The sequence below is a fragment of the Trichosurus vulpecula genome, chromosome 4 (assembly GCF_011100635.1).
Source record: "Trichosurus vulpecula isolate mTriVul1 chromosome 4, mTriVul1.pri, whole genome shotgun sequence".
In the NCBI taxonomy this organism is placed as follows: Eukaryota; Metazoa; Chordata; class Mammalia; order Diprotodontia; family Phalangeridae; genus Trichosurus; species Trichosurus vulpecula.
In genome coordinates, this window is record NC_050576.1 from 37,721,829 (window position 1) to 37,735,157 (window position 13,329).

Sequence of the window (13,329 nt, forward strand, 5' to 3'; positions counted from 1 at the left end):
CCTGAAACTTTGACCAGGTCCCCTCCTTTCCTGCAGCCACAAATGCCAGTGCTCCTTTCTGCCTTGAAACTAAGTCCAGGGCCCCTATTCCTTTGTGAGCAACCACAAGCCCTCTTCTCTACTCTGGAACTGTGACCTGGACCCCTGCTCCCCTTCACCCTTGAACTGGGTCTGGGTAATGCAGCAGGGTCCTGAACCCAACACTGACAAGGGTTCCTTTCTTTCTGACCAGTTGTCCAGCCTCGTTAACCTCTTGTAGCTGCTGCCACCACTGTTGTAGCTGTCTCCAAGGCCTGCTGCAGGTGTTGCTGCATTCCAGGATCAACCATCATCCCAGTGAGACAGACCTTTCCTACTGTACTCCTAAGTTGTCTTGGGCTGGAAAACTGTTTCATCCTGACCTTTTGTTGGCTCTGCTACTCCAGAATTCGATTTGATGCATTATTTTAAAATTGTTTGGAGGGGAATTGGGAGAGTTCAAGTTCCTGCCTTTATTCCGCCATCTTGTCTCAGTTAGTTATTTTTCCACCTGACAATAAAAATAGAGAAGTCTGTTGCCTTCCCGGAGCATTTATTTAAAACATACTAGAAAACCCCCCAAGATGGGTCAGGCCGCATAACTACCATCCATATTTCATGATTCACATGAGTGAAAATAATATTGCTAGAAGGAACCTAAAAAGCATCACCACAGATTACAAACCTTGGGAGTGAAACTGAATGCCATTGGGGTACAGGTGGTATTTTCATCACTGGTGCCAATCAAAGGCAAAGGACTCTGGAAAAGAAAAGTAGCTTTTGAAATTGATTGAATGGCTAAGAAGAATAATACTGGGATTCCTGGACCAGTGCTTAAAATATAGAAATAACAGACTTCTGGATAGGTATGAAATGTATCTAACAAAGACTTGTGAGAATTTTTTGTCTAGAGTTTTGAAAATCTAATAAAAAAGATTTTAAACCTGGAAAGTTGTGAGAGGAAGAAAACTGCTTATGAATATTCGATAACCTAAGCATCATGAAGAGTCACTAAAATAGCAGAATGGCCCCTAAGGATAGTTGAAAAAATTCAAGAAAGGAGGCAGTAGTAACCTATGGCCTCAAAAAAACCCCATAAAGTATAAGCAATTTTTTTCTAGTTTTGTACTTATATCCTCAGTGCCTTGCACAGTGCCCAGGCACATTGTGAGTGCCTACTAAATGCTTATTTCTTCCTAACAAGGAAGATATATTGGCAGCCTGTTGTAGGAGTAACATTTACCCTCCTCAGGCTGGGCTAATTTTCCCTTAAAAAGTAATGGACCTTTTTCAAGATGTCATTGGCCCAGGGGACTAAGGCTCAGAACACTGCTGTAGCTTTAGGCCACAGAAGTACAAAAGCACATCTCAGAAGCCTGACCTGCTGGTGACCACGAAGAATGCAGAGTAAGACAAGCGGCGCTAAGCTGGGGCAGTGCTCTAGGCTTGCTGACTCTTCTTTCCAGGCTCCTGCTGAGGAAGCTTCTTCTTGGTTGGATGTTAGATAGACTGTAAGTGTCTCGTTTTGTTCCAGTCCTGAACTTGAACCACTGAGTGAGTTCTGGTCCAGACCAAGGATTTGAAAAGGGAGGCAAATCTGACCTCCTAGTTGTCACTAATATTTGATGGGATGAAGCTAGCATATGGTGCTATAATGAAGTCCTGGAAGCAGAGGGGGAAGCATCGTAGAACACATATGGATAAAGATAGTAGAGGATGAAAAGGAGTGATTTTATCATCACTTAGGGTACCTTACAGATTATCTGCGGATAGAGAGGAAATAAATGAGGATTTGGGGAAACACATCACAAACCTAGCATAGTGGCATGACAGTAGTGACAGGGTATTTAAATTATCCAATTATCTATGGAACTTTTACTGCCAAAAGCAGAACAGCTAATATTGTCTTAATATGAGTTAATAGTCGATGATTATTTCATCCTTGCATAGATTAAGTAATCAATTAGTGAAAATCTATTTTGGATTTGATTCTTAGAAAGAAGGAGAAATGTTTTCTGGGCTGGAAATGATGGATATCTTGCGAGACGATACAGTACAAATCCTCTTAGAGTTTGTAATAACGAAAGGAATAAGCATTTATGTAGTGCCTATTATGTGTGAGGCACTGTGTGAGCGCTTTTACAAATACCTCATTTGATCATCACAACAACCCTATAAAGTAGGTATTATTATTATTATTCCATTTTATAGTGGAGGAAACTGAGGCAATCAGGGGTTGGGTGGCTTGCCCAGAGTCACACAGTTGCTAAATGTCTGAGGCAGGATTTGAACTCAGATCTTCCGGATTCTAGGCCTAGCATTCTAGTCCCTGTGCCACCAGTTGTACTGCCTAAGAGAACAAAGCCTGCCTTCTATCCTCTGACAATCCGAACTAAAATTTTTCAGGGGAAATCAGCCCATGAGGGAGAGGAAGTTCTCAAGAATGAAATTCAGAAGACACAGAGAGAAACAGTTCTGATGAAGAAATGTGGGGGGAGGTATCTGAAGAGACTGATAGAGATGCAAAGGGAGCCAGTCAGCCCACTTAGATCTTAAAAGATGTGTACAGGATATAGAAGCTAGAATAGGTAACAGAGAATGAATATGAAAACATGATTCCATATATAAAAAAAAGAGGCAAAGCTCAAAATGAACTTAATATAGAAGGGAAAGCTAAGGAAAACAAAAAAGTGGGTTTTGTTTTTAAGTTCTGTTGGGGGCAAGAGGAGGACTGAAGTAGGGCTAGGAATACTGCCTGGAGTTGGCAGAATGATGGTTAACTGGGGACAGAGAAAAGGCAGAGCCGACCTTTGGACCAAAAGGACAGAAAAAAGTGGTTAATAGGGAGCTTTAAGTAAGGAGTTCATAAGAGAGCTCCTAGCTTCCTTTGATGAGTTCAGATTCCCTGGTCTAAATGAGCTACGTCTGCTGATTCTGAAAGAATTGACCCTTGCCAGTGCTGAGCCAGAGATTGTGAAGAGATGATACAAGGACTGGAGGAATATAGGATTGTAGCTCATGCAGCTTTATCAAGAACAGATCCAGCCAGACTAACCTTTCTTTTTTTGACAGGGTTACTAAACTAGTAGATACAGGGGATGTTGGAGATGTAGTTTTCCTAGACTTCAGAAAAATGTCTGATGAAATATCTCATGCCGTTCTTGTGGAAAAGATGGTAGGATGTAAGGCTAGGCAACAGGACAGTCTGATGTGACTGCAGTAAGTATGAAGGTTTAAACTTGGGTCCAAAAAATTGACTTCTCAGGTACAACACAGGGAAGGTGGAGCTAGCCAGCAGTTTGCCTGAAAAAAAATCTGGGGTCTCTCTTATTCATGTAGCGAATGAGATCTTGGGCCTCTTTAAGAGAAGCATGGGTTGTTTCAAGGAATAAGGAAACAGTAGTTCTAAAATTCTCCACCCAGGTCATGTCGGAGTATCGTTCAGTTCTGGAGTATTGTTTTTTGTTGTTCAGTCATTTCAACCTTGTCTGACTCTTCATGACCTCATTTGGAGTTTTCTTGGCAAAGATACTGGAGTGGTTTGCCATTTCCTTCTTCAGCTCATTTGGCAGATGTGGAAACTAAGGTAAACAGGGCTAAGTGACTTGCCCAGGGTCACACTGCTAATAAGTGTCTGAGGCAGGATTTGAACTCAGGTCCTCCTAACTTCAGGCCCAGTGCTTTACCCACTGTGCCACCTAGCTGTCCATTGTCCCTAGTTTGGAGCACCACATATTGAGGATGGTGATAAGAGCTGGAGGCCATCTAGTAGACAAGACTAGTAGACTGTGAAAAGGCTTTAATGTCGTACATTATGAGAGTTGCCAGAAAGAACTAGCAAAGCTTGGGAAGCCTTGGGAGGTCATGATCACTGTATTCAAGGATGTGAATGACTAACATGTGGAAGAGGGTTAGACTTGTTCTGTTTGTTCCCGATGCAAGAACCAGAGTGACGTATGGAAGCTGTGAAGAGGCAAACTTGGATTTCGTATAAAGAAAAACTTTCTGGCAGTCAGAACTGTCTAAAAGCCAAATGGATTGTCTTGGAGGTGCTGTTTCCCTTTTCAAGGTCTTCGGTGAAGCAAAAGCTCGATAACCACTTGCTGGCTATATCATAGATTCCTTCTCAGGTGTGGGTGGATCTAGAAAAGCTATTTATTGATGCCTGTTATCTGCAAAGTTCTGTTATTCTCTTATTTTCTAGGAATAGGGAACTTCTGGTGTGTAAATTCCCTCCACTGATTTAGTTTGACACCTAATCTCTACAGGTATAAAGACTTGCTTGGGAATTGAGTGTGGTCAAGTGACTTGCCTGGGGTCATTCTGTGACTGTGTCAGAGGCCAAGGCTGTCCCTTTATCAATTACACCATACTGACTCTCACATTATATTTAGTTGTAAATGTTTTTTTCTGAAACTTTGTCAAAAGATATAAACTAATTTTTATTTCTTTTTAATAGATCAAGGACCAGCCCATTTTCAACAATGTTTAACTCAGATGATCCCCCTTTTTCATTGAATAGTTTGTTTTTTGTAAGACCAGATCAAACTGAACAGTGAGTATGCCACATAGAAGCAGAATGTTATTTTAGAATATTTCTGGCTAAGGACTTTTTGTTTTATGATTCTCTTGGTAAATAATCAAATATTTGGTAAATGTGCAAATTACAAATGGAGATTTGATAACCGCTTAGCATTTCAAACTGATTCAGACTAAAAACTGAGTGAGATCTTACTTGGATTGCTCACATATCTGGATTCTAGCTTTTCCTATCCTTTTTGGGTCAGGCAAATGCCTGAAAGAGATCACCTCCAGGAGTGATAATATGTCCTGGATTCAGAAGAGATGATGTGAGCAAATGGTAGGAATGATGATGAGTAAGACTGATGTAGGAACACAGGAATAGGAACTGAGAGAAATAAAGAAAGTGGGAATGAAGATGAGAGAGTAGGGAGCCTAAAACATTCTATTCTGTCTATATTTTCATGGACATGGATTTACCTAGTGACAAGCAACCTTGTCTACATTCTTTTATTTTAATCAGTTTTAATGAAGGCAGTGAACATGCTGCTTTATTCAGTCATCCATTCATTCAAACCTATGATCACTTATTAGGGGCATGGCATTGAGGGGCAAAAAAATGTGTAAATATAACTGCCTCATGGAGCTTCCCATCTAGCTGGACAGACAATGCATTTACATACAAAAGATCGCCAATACAATGTATGTTATTGTAATATCAAAGGAATACTGTAGGCAATCAGTGATGTAGGAGTTCAGAGGAAGAAATCCTTAGACTGGCGTGAACAGGGAAAGGCGCAGGGAATTTGTTTGGTCTTACAGGATGGAAGGGTTAAGATAAGTAGAGTGGAAGAAATTTAGCATTTCTAATTAAAAAAGAACATAAGCCAAGGGAGGCTCTTGGGCAAGCAGCTAGGGCAGTCTACTTGGTACTTCAAGGTTAGTGGAGTGGTAGAAGTAGATGACAAGACTGGAGAGGTACTTTGGGCATATGTCGTAGATGGCCGTGATACGCAGTCAAGAAGGTTGGGTTTCTTACTTTATGCTATAAAGGACCAGGGGAGGAGGGCTTCTGAGCAGGGCAGTAACATAATGAAAAGGATGTCCTAGAAATGTATTAGACTGAGAAGAGACTGGAGGCAGGCAGAGCAGTTAGGAAACTCTTCCAGTAGTCCAAATGTGAGATAATAAAAGCCTGGGTTGAGGTGGTAACTTGGGGATAGAGAGGAAAGGAGAAACATTCGAGCATTACAAAGGAAAGACCCACTGATTATGGAGTCCAGCTGAATATACTGGGCAGATTTGGAGCCACTGACTAAGAGAATGACAAGCTGGGCAGCCAGGGGCTACAGGTGACATGGAAATGGATTTCAGGAAGAAAAATAGTAGGTACAGTCATGTGCTGGGTGCATGGCACTACGGCACTGTTCTAAATGAGGCCGGCGATATGTGAGTTAGAAGACACAGTTCCTGGCTTTAAGTCTTACTGGAAAATTCTAGAATCTTAAAATTGGAAGGGACGTTAGAAGTCGTCTAATCCAGCCGACACCATCACTGACAACTTGTCATCCACCTTCCAATGGAAGGTCTTCACTGAAGGGGAACTTAGGATCTTTGGAAGCAGCACATTCACCTTGTGTCTGTTCTAATTGTTTAAAAAATGATACTAAAATTAATCTGAAATCCGCTTCTTTGAAACTTCATCCTGCTGCTCCTCCTTCTTATTTCTGTGCCTAAACAGAATGAATCTAAATCTGTCTTCCATATGATACCCCTTTAAATACTTGAAGATAACTACCAGGTCCCTCCCTAAGTCGTCTTCTCTCTTGACTTAGCATTTGTAGGCTCTACAAGTCAAGAGGCATCCAACCCAAGGCCTGAGGTATGCAAGCAGTTAGCAGAACTCCTGAGTGTGGCCCAAACTAGATTCAAATGTGTTTGGGAAATGTTTAACAAAATAAATCAAAACGTAATACACCAATATTATTATTTAGTACTTTTCTCGCTCTATACGGGTCCTCCATTTCTCTTTGAGTTGGACACCAGGGCTCTAAGAGATCCTTGCCCAACATGGCCTCAAGGCTCCTCCCCTTCTTCTCCCTCCTCTGTGTGTATTAGAGCAATCTCACAGCTTTGTGTGACTGAAGTATTTTATAAACAGAAAGACCTTTAATTCTAGGACCTTCCCTCTTTTAATCATTTCTCATTTATCCTGTATACAGCTTGTTTGTACATATTTGTTTGCTTGTTGTCTCCCCCATCGGATTGTGAGCTCCTTGAGGGCAGGGACTGTCCTTTGCCTCTTTTTGTATTCTCAGTGCTTAGCACAATACTGGCACATAGCAGGTGCTTAATAAATATTTATTGACTGACTGACATATAATCTGTGTCTTCATTGAAGTCATTAATAACATTATTGAAGAGAACAGAACCAAGTATGGAGCTCTGTTTTGGGTTCTTTTAGTACCTAAGATATGGTTCATCCTTGTCTACTGACTCACACTCATTGAGGGCATAGCTAGTTGTCTTCTTATTGTCTCATTTCTCTCCCCTTCCCCTCCTCCTCCATTTCAGGTTCAAGGTCTTTCTTCTCAACAAATTAATTAGATTTTCTATCATCTGTTATCACAGTCTCAAACACCCCAAGCAGATGCTACCTTTCCCCCCCAATTTCCTCTTGCACCAAATATAGCTTTAAAAGCCCGCTTTGTGATCTTTAACATTTATCATATATCTAACATAACATTTATTAGCTCATTCTGGGCTTTAGAATTCTTGAAATTCTTAAAGGACTGTGTCCTTATTTTCTATTCATTCTCTGTTAACTGCCCTTGAGTCTATGTTCTATAACTGTCTTTTAAAAATTTGAATTTTTCATTGAGTTTCTTGTACAACCACAGTAGTCTATACAGTTTCCCCCTTTTTTCCCTCTTTGTAATCATTTAGTTTTATATCTTCAGACTTTTGTTCTTAAGAGAATCTCATTCTTCTTGGGCTTTTGTCCCCTGTAGGATTTAGGGCAGTGGGAACCTCCCTATGCTTTCTCTTTATTCTTTGGAATCTGCTTTTCCCAAATTTAGAATTCATGCTACACCGTCACTCATTTTTCCCTTTGTTACCCATCGGAAGCTCTTAAAATGCAATAGTTTGTTCTTCCCAATTTTCTTTTATTTCTTAAACAAGCAGGGTGGCATAATGAATTACATACTGAACCTTGGAGTTCAGATCCTGGGTTCAGATCTCATCTGAGACATTTGCTCACTATGTGATTGTGGAAAAATTACTTAAATTTTCAGATTCTCATTTTCCTTATCTATTAAATGGAATACTACACACACCATATATCTCACAGGGTTGTTTTGAGGAAAAAGCTTTGTAAACCTTAAATCATTTTATAAATGTGAACTGTTATTCTGTTTTTATTCAGTTGAAGAGCATTTTCATGTGTCTACTATGTCAAGGCACTGTGCTCCACTATGGAGATTCAAAGACAAAACATGAAATAGGCACGGTGCTTAAGGACCTCTGGTTTTAATTGTGGGAAACAATTGTATACATGGAATAGATACCAAATACATTTTTCATAATGTTATTCTGATGGATAAGGAAACTATTTACATTTAATAAATACTACTTCTGGTAATATACTTTATGAAATTATAATACTATTATATATTTTATTATTGTAACACTTATGACAAGTGTTATAATGTTTTCTTTTGGATTATTTCTAGGTATGCTGATGATAAAAAGTCATCCTGTTGGTTTCTCCCACCTGCTCCATTGATTTCTGAAATTCCAGGTACTCAAGTGTTACAAGAAGAATTAGAAAGATTTAAACCACTAGGTAAAATTTCACATGTTACTTTAAGAAGAAAGAAACTTATTTTAATAAACCTATAAACCTTCTACCTATCCAAAGAAAAAGCTATCACATTTGAAAAAAAGAATTTTATTAAAATATCCAGTATTTTGCATTAAAACCAAATCTTTCTATTATGCACAGGTTCATAAAAACCTATTTTATATAAGGTAAAGTAAGAAATTATGTTTAATATAATGTCAAATTATATTTAATATATTTATATAGTCTGTACACAGCTATACAAATATAATATTTGGCATATATTCTTTTAATGTTTTTTCTTAATATTGATCCTCGAAAGGCTGTTTCCCACAAGGTTTTTAAGTCGTTTAAGGCTCTGCCACAGCAAAACGATTCTTTAGACACTGTGTCACAGAAAGGAAACCTTTATTCTTCCATTAGCTATTAGTATGATTTCATTTAGCCCTAGGGGCAAGTATGTACACAAAGAGGTTGCAAAGAGTGCTCAATTTTCACCACAATATGGTCCTGGAAATTGTATTATAAAGTGGATTGCTATAATGTGAGTTAAATTTTCCCCTAGGAGAAGTGTTAAAATTGGTACATGTATTCCTGACTGAGGGTTAAGATTAAGCATCAGATAAATCATTAATGAAACCATAAAAATATACAAAAATGATATAACTCTGTAATCATTTAGAGAGTAAAATTATGCTTCAAGGTATGGAATCATAGACTATTGGGGCTGAAAGAGACCTTAAGTTAGAATTCACCCAGTCCAACCTCCTATTACTGTTAAAAATTTCCTTGCAGCAGGCAGGGCTATTTGAAATCAGACTGTCGTTCTTTCTGCTGTTTGAGGTTAGTACTAATTTCCTCAAAACTGGCTAGCTGTAGTATGTTCGCCTTAAGTATAAAAACATAATATTAAGGATCTAACTGGAAGAATGTCCTAAGCGAAGATCGCTGTGTCTGAGTTGAGAACCGTCTCTTCTATAACCTGAGGTTCAGATATATGTAATCAGTGAGTCAGCAAGCATTTATTATGCACCTACTATATGCCTGACACTGTGGCAAACACTGGGGATACAAAGAAAGGCAAGAGATAGTCCCAGCTCTCAAGCTGCTACAGCCTGAAGGGGGAAATAACATGCAAATAACTATGTACAAACAAACTATATCCAGGATAAATTGGAAATAATTAGAGGACAAGTACTAGAATTAAGGGGGATCGAGGAAGGCTTCCTATAGAAGGTGAGATTTTACCTGGAACTTGAAGGAAGCCAGGGAAACCAGGAGGTAGAGATGAGGAGGGACACTCCTGGAGCTGGGCATTCTATAAATGAAATCCTATTTTTCCATTTAATATTAATTAGAAGTATGCTCTTTGGGAAAAACAAATTATCTCTAAACTACATAAAAATGTAGCGGATTTTTCAAAATCACAAAAAGAAGAAAACTTCCAGAACATTAGGTAACCCCCGGTGTTTTCTTCATGGTAAAACACATCTGCCTAGGCTGCTATTTCTATCGAGGGGACACGCCCATTGATGACATCATAGATTCATTGATGTATCTGTAAAGAGTGGTATAGAGACTAGGCCCACCCCAAGTTAGACTGGCACCTTGGTTGCTATCTTGGATGGTTTTAGACAAATTGCCCAACCTCTGTGTCTCACTTGCCTTATTTGTAAAAAGAAGAGGTCGGACTAAAGTCCTTGCCATCTCTAAGATTTTATGATTTTGTGAAACATTGAAGTTATATTTTCACAACTGTGTTATTTCCATTGATGCTTTTAGGGTCTCCCAAAGTGAAGGACATTTTAAAGATAAGACCATACGTAAGAATCTGACATTACACTCTCCATTACAAAGTTATAGGATTAACATGATTAGCATCAGCAAACATTATCCCAAGTTAAGAAACTGCATAAAACTTTTTTGTTAGCCAGAATATGGGGAGTTGGGACCCTGAATTGAGTGTGTTTGGATTTTTCTGCCCTCAATTTTCAGGAGAAATAAATCACAAATAAATAAAAACCGTATCTGGGATTTATTTTAAAAGGTAAGTGCCAGAATATGCCAGTCCAGAGTCAGTCCAATTTCCTGTGCCTTTTACTTTTATATCTGCAATACTGCACAATGAGAATGCATGTCTCTGCAAGAGCCTCTGCGAGCAAAAGAGAGATTCAATTTATATTTAGTCTGATGGATTCACTACAGGAGAAAAGGGACCAATTATATTATAGTTTCAGCAAAAGATCCTGGTGTCAGTATCTTTTTTTTTCCTCTGGAGTTACTGCTGATCTGCTTTCTTAGTTCTTTAGTTAACAAAAGAGCTCAAGTCAGATGAAATTTTACTCTACCAGGAGTGTCTGAGGTTTATGGGTTTAGTTTCTGAGTAATTTTAAGTACATAATACCATAGAAATTATATAATTGTAAAGACATTTAAATTATTAAACTTTTGTATTGTTTGAAGATATATTACACATACACCAACCAGTCAGCCCAAGCTGTGTCCAGGAAGTAAAATAGACTATTTAACATCATCTATTATGTGGAGCCAAGCCATTTTTCTTAACAAGTAATACTCTGATAAGCTATAACTTCCTTCAAGGCAGGGAGGTGCCTCACTCATATTGTTATCTCTCTCAGTACTTAACGGAGCTTTGAGTACATAGCAAACCCTTAATAACTATTTGTTGAATTGAAGTAATTGAACTCTTTTCCTAAAGACTGTTTTGATCCCACACCCTCATTTTGATTTAGACAAACCATGAAATCTGGACTCAGAGCTAAAGAGCTAAAGGAACTGTTCAGATCCTGCCTCTCTCACCTGTGACCTGCATGAGCCATTTCCCTTCTCTTGACCTGAGGGTCTTCCTCTGTAAATGACGGAGTTGACTGTGACGATCCTCAGTGTCCCTTCCAAAAGTCTCTGATCCTGTCCTTAAGAGAGTTAGCCAGTGCTCAATAACCTTGGCTTTATAGAGAGCCCTACCTCTAAAGTTAAAAATTATTATAAGAGTAATGCATATTAAATCACTGGTCTTTGGCATGAGTTATCCAGGTAATAGCTTCTGTTCAGATCTGTTAAATCAGTTAAATCTCCTGTCTGCTGTGGATTCCATCCAGGTTAGACTTCATGTTTATGGTACAGGAAACATCTGTGCAGAGTAGGTGATATTTTCAAGATAAAGGAGCAGATTTTACTTTCTCAGATTTCTTAATTGATTAATGAAAACAAACTTTTCCATGACTTTTTGCAAAATCATTTTGACAGGAAATTAAATAGGCAGAATTACGTCTCACTAAAGGTCCCCTGCAGAGAAAGATATGAAACATCTCATCAGTGGCTATATTTCTTAGGACACTAGAACTACAAAATCAAATGACTGAGGTTTCTTTAGGATTATGTCTTATAAACAACATTTCTATGTTATTACAGTATGCTTAACTTTCAAGAGTACTCTCTACTTTATCTTAGTATCCATCTTAAATTCAATACTACGGCTCTCAGAACAGGCCAAGATCCCTGTATTTATGGCCTGAAAGGCAGGTTGTGGGCCTTAAACAACATTTCATCTACTCCATTGTACCTTTTATGTATTTTATTGTTCCCCTTTTTATGTGGACATTTTCATGAGTGAAGTTTTAGTATATTTAATGTAGGTGAATATGTATGTTTTCTTAATGTATGACTCAGCACCCCAGATTCTGGGCTTACACAGACCAGATTTAATCTTGGGGGTTGTCCTCAAATATCACTTGTGTTTTTGGCTTATTTTGCCCTCTTCCTTCCCCTGTTTACCCCTGGGAAATCTCAGAATATATAGCTTGTAAGTAAAAGGATCCTTAGCTGCTCTGTAGTACACTAGGTAATAATGTGCATATCAGGTATAGAATGACCCTTATTTCACCCCACAGAAAATGCACAAAAAACATAAAGGACTCAGAGCATCTCTGAGCCAATTAATATTTCCCTTTTCTGTTGGTCCTTCCTCCTCCAAGTCCTTGTATACAGTCCCTAGACTTATGGTACAACCTTATCATTTGGACTCCTTGTGAAAGGGAAACCCAGTTGTGGATGCCAGACAGGTACATTCCAACCTCTCAGTGCAGCCCAGTTTCTCTGGAGTTCCCCATACTAACATCCAGGCTTATCGTATCACTCTGAGGACCTGGACTCTTCTGTCAGGAAAATGCACACAAGCTTGTTAGACATTCCACCACTGATGTTTGGTCATCCCAAGTACATCCTGCCTCAGGAGGCTTGGATTCCCCTGGAAGGAATTACCTCTTCTCTTGATGGATGGCTAGATTCTGGAATCCTTCTTTATCTCCAAGAGGTTGCCCCTGTCTAGGAAATCACCTTTCCATGGCATAATGGATAGAGAACTGAACTTGGAATCAGGAAGATCCAAGCTCAGATGCTGCCTCAGATGTGTGCTAGCTGTGTAACCCTGGGCAAATCATTTATCCTTTCTCTCTAGCTCAGTTTTCTCATCTGTAAAATGGGATCATAATAGTGTGTTGTGAGGATCAAATGATTTGGCAAATGTAAAGAACCTTGCAAACCTGGAAGTGCTATATAAATGCTAGCAGTCTCCAAATTCTCCCCTTGAGGTTGCTAGAGAGGTAACCCTAAGGCTGACACTACCCAGGACTCATTCTTCTTTCTCTCGTTCTTTGTTGTTGTTCAGTCATTTCAGTCATGTCCAACTCTTCATCGCCCTGTTTGGGGTTTTCTTGGCAAAGATATTGGAGTGGTTTGCCATTTCCTTCTCCAGATCATTTTACAGATGAGGAAACTGAGGTAAAGAGGGTCAAGTGTCTTACCCAGAGTCACACAGCTAGTTAGTGTCTGAGGGCAGATTTGAATTTAGGTCTTTCTGACTCCAGGCCTGGCACTGTCTCCACTGTACCACCTAGCTGTCCTAGCTTCTTTCTCTAGAACATCGA

General features: G+C 39.1%; 1 protein-coding gene across 1 annotated transcript in view; it reads left to right on the top strand.

Moving 5' to 3' along the window:
• Positions 1-4,502: 4,502 nt before the first annotated feature.
• Positions 4,503-13,329, top strand: part of HFM1 (helicase for meiosis 1) — a 198,532-nt gene continuing 189,705 nt past the window's right edge. Inside the window, exons 1-2 of the mRNA XM_036755468.1 lie at positions 4,503-4,573; positions 8,274-8,386. Coding sequence (XP_036611363.1) covers positions 4,503-4,573; positions 8,274-8,386 — 184 coding nt within the window. The remainder of the gene's footprint in view (positions 4,574-8,273; positions 8,387-13,329) is intronic.